The sequence below is a fragment of the Sinocyclocheilus grahami genome, unplaced genomic scaffold (assembly GCF_001515645.1).
Source record: "Sinocyclocheilus grahami isolate Dianchi unplaced genomic scaffold, SAMN03320097.WGS_v1.1 scaffold658.1, whole genome shotgun sequence".
Classification (NCBI taxonomy): domain Eukaryota; kingdom Metazoa; phylum Chordata; class Actinopteri; order Cypriniformes; family Cyprinidae; genus Sinocyclocheilus; species Sinocyclocheilus grahami.
Window position 1 is genome coordinate 169,101 of NW_015505837.1, and position 6,590 is coordinate 175,690.

Here is a 6,590-nt window from a genome sequence, read left to right on the forward strand (position 1 = left end):
TAATGGTTTTTATACTGTACAAACTGTATGTGCTATTGCCCTACACCAACCCTACCCCTAAACCTACCCCTCACAGGAAACTGTGCATTTTTACTTTCTCAAAAAAACTCATTCTGTATGATTTATAAGCTTGTTTCCTCATGGGGACCTCAGAAATGTCCCCACAAGGTCAAAATTTACTAGTATTACTATCCTTGTGGGGACATTTGGTCCCCATAACGTGATAAATACCAGGTATACACACACACACACTCACACACAGGTTTGTCTTTGTGAAAAGTGGGGACATCCCATAGGCGTAATGGTTTTTTTACTTTAGCCTGGATCTCTTTAATCTCACGTTTGGGTCTTTATCATTAAGTGATTGCAGTGCACTAGTCATTTATGAACCAAAAATGGGCTGTGAATTATGAAGATGGGACATATACAGTATGTTGATTTTAGTGAATAAAACATTAGGTTGGAGATTTACTGATGTCTAACTGCTCGTCTTCCACTGTCTCTAAATTCAATTCACGTCTCATCAGCTCTTCATCACATTGCTCTGCTGAAGTAGATAATGGGATAATAGCACTCTGTCTTTTAGGAAGATAGAGAGCCTAAATAAAGTAGCTCCACTTTTCTGTGTGATTTCATATAAGCGCAGCCTTTTTTCTCAGAGCTCTCCGCATTATTACAGATAGACTCAGTGTTTTAGTAAATCAGTATATCAATGCCAGCAAACCATAATGTTTTTATAGTTCTGCATTTGCATGTATTCTTCTGACTGTTTATTGTCCTGCTTTCCACCTAGAGATTGAAATGATACAGTGAAACCCATGAAAGCCATTGGACAGTTGTGCTGCTTAATATTTGAGTGGAAACAGTGATTTTTTCTCTCTCCAGGTTTCATTGATGAATAGAAAGTTCAAAAGGAGAGCATTTATGATTTGTAACATTATACATATATTTACTGTAACTTTTGATCAATATTACACATGATTGTTGATTTACATATAGTATTATTTTATCCAGTACACATACTTGACTGGAGTTGTCATCTCTTAGGAAAATTTGAAACATATTTGTCAAAAGATCTATTGGTTTATTTATGGTTTTACTCTAAAACCTTTTTAGAGAGGACAAACATCATTCATTCATTATTCAAAAGAAAAGTGTGCAAATTTGATTAATCAGTAATCAGCCTGCCGAATGTTTAGACCTGAAATACATTTGATCTCATCTGTGTAAGTGAGTCTGACCTTTGCACTGACTGTGCTCAATAAACTACAGCTACGTGACATTTTGGATTTTCAAATCTGTTAACAAAGCAAGGGAAGACAACCAGGCCTATTTCTTTGTTTGATTCTTTGGTTGAAATTAGCCTGAGTAGTGTGAAGGAGGGCCAGATTGTACAGGGTCTATGGACACAAAAGAGGGGTGGGACGGTGACCCTGATGCATCATTGACCCCAGCGGTGTCCTGGTGTCTTGTACTCGGTCACACAGGCACACATACTAGGAGAAGTGGGCCATGAGAAGGGTATCTGTCAGGGTCTTCTTGTTAGCAGGCTGGACAGCTTGCTCAGGCAGATGGCATGTTAATAGAGCGAAGAGATACGTCTGTGTGTGTGCTTGTGTTTGTTTATGTGTGTGTGTGTTTCCTTCGTTGATTTAAGACCCCGCTGATCGAAGAAGGCCATGCAGGGAAGGCCCAGAGGAAGAGGAGCAGGTGGGAAGGAAATGTGTGTGTGTATCTCTGTGGACTATTGCCATTGTTTAACTGTAATAACTTTTTTTTAAAATAGTAAAACCATGGTTAATTTTCATAAGGGAAGTTGTAAGTTAGCCATGCTTACATAATGTTTCACAGTTACAGTAATTGTGTATTTCGTCATCTTATTTAGGCTAATAATTCCCAAAAAAGCTAAGCATGTCCCAGCTGGGTTCGTCACTTGTTGCTGTTCCCTTAAAGGGTTCGTTCACCCAAAAATGAAAATTATGTCATTAATTACTCACCCTCATATCGTTCTAAACCCGTAAGACCTCCGTTCGTCTTCGGAACACAAATTAAGATATTTCTGATGCATTCTGAGAGCTCTCTGACCCTCCCATAGACAGCAATGTAATTACCACGATCAAGGTCCAGAGACATAGCAAGGAGATCGGTAAAAGAATCCATGTGACATCAGGGGTTCAACCGTAATTATACGAAGCTACGAGAATACGGTTTGTGCACAAAGAAAACAAAAATAAAGACTTTATTCAACAATTCTTCTCCTCTGTATCACCCTGGTGCCATTTTGGAGAACCTCCACTGAACGTAAACAGTGTATGCTATTCTGTGTCAGCTGCGTCACGCGGATACGTTTTCTACGTTGTTTACGCTTTGATTTGAATGAAAACAACATATCTGACACAGAATAGCATACGCTGTTTACGTTCGGTGGAGGTTGTCCAAAATGGCTTATGAGTCCTGATGAACCCAGCATTAGCTGACATCCTCAAATACCACCCAACATTCCCACCGTTCTTAAACATAGCCCAGATTCCCAACATATTCAAACTCAGGGGGTCAAGGTTTGGCTGGCTAGCATGAGCAGTCATCCCTGCTGGTACATACCCTAAATAAAACATTATGTAGGCTAGAAGTTTATTTCTCCCTTGACAGCCTTCAACACTCACCATTTATTCTAATGAAATTAGAATTATTGACATTGAATTATTTAGAATGATTGAAATTTGCATTATTGACAAACTATTTTCCTGTTTGACACTGTAAACCTGCTTTGACACAATCAGTACTGTATAAAGTGCTATAGAAATAAAGCTGAATGGAATAACAACAAAATAAAGACCCACTGCCCAGGGGCCTCAGGGGACCATGACCAGTCCTGTCAATCCAACATTTCCCAACATCTTCAAATATTCCCAGCATCCTCAATCACCAACCAACATTTCCATTATATAGCACTTTATACGGTAGATTGATTTAAAGCAAGCAGTTTTACAGTATGTAACATGAAAAATCCGTATCGGTGTCACTATCATGTAAATTGATTCATAGATAATGGTAGGTGGTATTTTAGGAAGCATGGAATGTTAGGTAGAATACTGGGAATGATCAGTGGGATGTAGCTAATGAATGTACTGCAAGAATTTATGCAGGTTTAAGATGTTTTTTAAGCGTGTGAAGATGGTTCGTCACGATACGATACGATTTCGATTCTCATACCCAGCGATACGATATTTGCCGATACCTCAAAAAGTGCCGATACCTCAAAAATTTAATTATGTGAAAATGTGGACAGTGCCAAAATAAAGATGCCTATCTATACTACAGATATCGATATTTTACAAGTGGCATCGATGCATCGTATCGATCCATATCGATAAATCGTTACACCCCTAGTGTCTAGTAATGATATATAATTAAAATGTGTGATGTAAGTGTGCATACTAGTTATACAGTGGACTACAATACTTCATCTGTTTAATGCAACATTAATAGATAAATGTTTTAATGGAATTGAAGTTACATAACATATTCACTCACATCTCTATCAACAAATTATTTTGGAAGAAAAGATTTTTAAGCATGTTAAGCAAATGATTTCATTGACCCTTGTTTATGTGTGCAGTGTCAGCTGTCCCAGGCGTTGAATGGAGTGTCTGACAAAGCCAAGGAGGCCAAGGAGTTCCTGGTGCAACTGAAGAACTTGCTTCAGCAGATACAGGTATGTAACACAAAAAAGCCATCTGATGAAGAGCAAAAATCATAACATAATCAAAACAGTCAAGCTAGCAGCACTCGAATATTAGCATATCCTTTTTGATTTATGAGTGTCTCATTAAATATGCAAATGAATATTTAGTTAAAAATGAAGTGGGATAATTATAACATTCACCATGTATCCAGCAAACGTGCCATATGTCAGATGTTGACATGAATTTTGTTAGCATGTTTATGCGTTGCATATCAAAGGTTTTAATAATCTAAAGCTGGGATTTTCAACTAGGGTTCCATCGACCCCTGGGGTCTTGCAAGGGGGTCGGAAGCAAATAAAACATATTGGAAGTATAAAAATATTGAATAAATGTCAAATTTGAAGCATTAATTATCTCCTTACCCTGCCCTAGTCTAGAGAAATTAAACTGATGCAGCTTAACATTCATTTGTTTTGAATGTTGATCAAAGGTATTTTTTTGCATACAATTCATGCATGCACATGATTGTCATGAGTTTTGAATTGTATTCTGCCTGGAGACCACTGGATTATGAGCTCTGAGCTATTTTTACTCCAGTGAAGAGTTTAATGCCCTTTCATTCTGCCCAGCAGGCAGAGGGAGAGAGAAAGAGATTGTCTATGAGCGCCTTTGTAAGCAGACTTTACACTGAAGTGCTATCAGTGATTTTCAGTGCAATGTGACATACTTGATCACAGAGAGACAAATCCTGCAGAAGGAGTACAGTCTGGTTTCAGGCCTGGCCTCTTATTTTAAAAGGTACCAGTCACATATACTCATATGAAACGTCTTCTCTTCATAATCGTTGTGTAGTAGATGAAATGACTCAGCCCCAGCCCCAGTGTGTGGGTGTAGGTCTCACATCTGAGTCACAAACTTACTCAAAGTGAATGAACGATTAGTTCCGTTCAAAACTCCTACACCACAGACAACTGATCATTGCCAGCTGTAGTGTTTCATTTCTGTGCCACTACGGACACCAAACAGAATAGCAAAATATATATACCCCCCCCACTCCCCATCTTGCACAAACAGGGAGTCCAGCACCAAACTTCTCTGGTTGAGCCTAAGACTGGTTTGCATTGTCCAATTTGTCTGATGCTTATACCATTGATGCATTGATGGACTTTGTGAAGTAGCTGTGTATTATTAAAAAAAATAAAAAAAAAGCATAGCAAAATATAAACTGCAGATATTTCATGGAACTATTTTTGATATGATTTTATTTGAAAAGTGATGTGTAGAAACAGCTCTATTTCTGTCTTCATTGGACATTAGTAGCATGTCTATATAGTATTTTATTTTATTTTATTGTTTAAGCCTTATCAAATCTTTGGTCAATTTGTTTAACTAAGCATCATGACCAGTTTGAATAAAACAAAACAAAACAAAAAACACAAAACAAAACAAAAAAACAAAACAAAACAAAACAAAACACAAAACACAAAAAACTAAACAAAACACTCAATTATGTGGATTTGGGGCCATTATCTGTTTCATCAACCAATGACAGGGTGTATTTGGGAAATTTAATTTGTTTGAAAACATTTGAGACAATATATTAAAATTAAGCTGTAAAAATATCATATTGTAACTATATTTCCACAGTTTTAAATTATGGCTTCCCACATTTGCATACAAACACCATTTAGTATTCAGCAGTTTAAAATATAGAAGTTTACAAATCTGAAAATGTTAGCCAATCATAAAATGGGTCATTTTAATACATAAGTCTGAAAGGTACAATAGCGTTTTCGATTCTTAGGGCTCAGACAGATGGTGAAAAATTACAACAACTAACTTTAGCAGACTTCTTCTGGAGGGAGGTTAAAATGGTACAAAAGTTCCATATTCAGGACATCAAAAACAAAATCATGGAGACATATTGTATTGTATATACTGTTTTGTGGTGCAAATTCTTGAGGCTCACTCCCATTATGTGTATACTGTGTGTGTGTAACAGGAGAATGGGGTTGAATTTGAGGCATGTCTGGTCGCTCAGTGTGACTCTCTGATTGAAGTGCTCACTCGGCAGAAGGCCAAACTGCTCACCAAGGTCACAAAGGAGAAAGAGAGTAAGCTAATGGTAGGTCAACACACACACACACACACACACACACACACACACACACACACACACACACACACACACACACACACACACACACACACACACACACACACAACAACACACAACATGCACATCTCTTGTCACTCATTCCTAGTCTCAACACCTTTTGACAGGGGTCCACACACCTAAAATTAGGAGTAGTAAATTACATTTGCTAGTGGTTGTAGATGTAATTTTAGAATCAGCCTTTAAGGGTACACTCTAAAAAATGCTGGGTTGTTTTAACCCAATGTTGGGTCAAATATGGACTAACCTACGGTGGCCGAGAAGTGCAAAGCAAATCACAATTCTGAAAACAAAATAACAAATTACAAACACAAATGCAAGTCTAAAAAACAAAATATCAATTCAGAAAGCACAACAACAATTCAGAAAACATTATAACAAGTCAGAAAACACAATGACAAATCAGACAAACCGGAAAAGGTAGGTATAGTTTGAGACAGCGCCATTGGGGGATTACTCACCGCTGATTGGACGAGATATCTGTCAGTCAAAAAATACGGAGTGTCTATTTACATTTAGTTAAAAGTGACCATAAATCATCAGCTGCAGTGGTGCAGATTGATAAGCGCGTGTCATTGGCTTTTTGGCGCGATCGACCCGGGTTCGATCCCACCTTTTGCCGAACTTTTTTTTCTCCCTTTTCAAATCTCGTATCACATCATAAAGGCATTTATTTTCAATAAAAATTAAGGAAATAATCAAAAAGTTGAAAATAAAGTATCGGGTAG

The 6,590-nt window shown here is 37.5% G+C and overlaps 1 protein-coding gene across 1 annotated transcript in view; it reads left to right on the top strand.

The window, feature by feature from the left end:
- LOC107558759 (E3 ubiquitin-protein ligase TRIM9-like) overlaps nt 1-6,590 on the top strand; it is a 46,074-nt gene that overhangs the window by 9,248 nt on the left and 30,236 nt on the right. The window contains exons 3-4 of the mRNA XM_016242433.1: nt 3,620-3,715; nt 5,689-5,811. Coding sequence (XP_016097919.1) covers nt 3,620-3,715; nt 5,689-5,811 — 219 coding nt within the window. The remainder of the gene's footprint in view (nt 1-3,619; nt 3,716-5,688; nt 5,812-6,590) is intronic.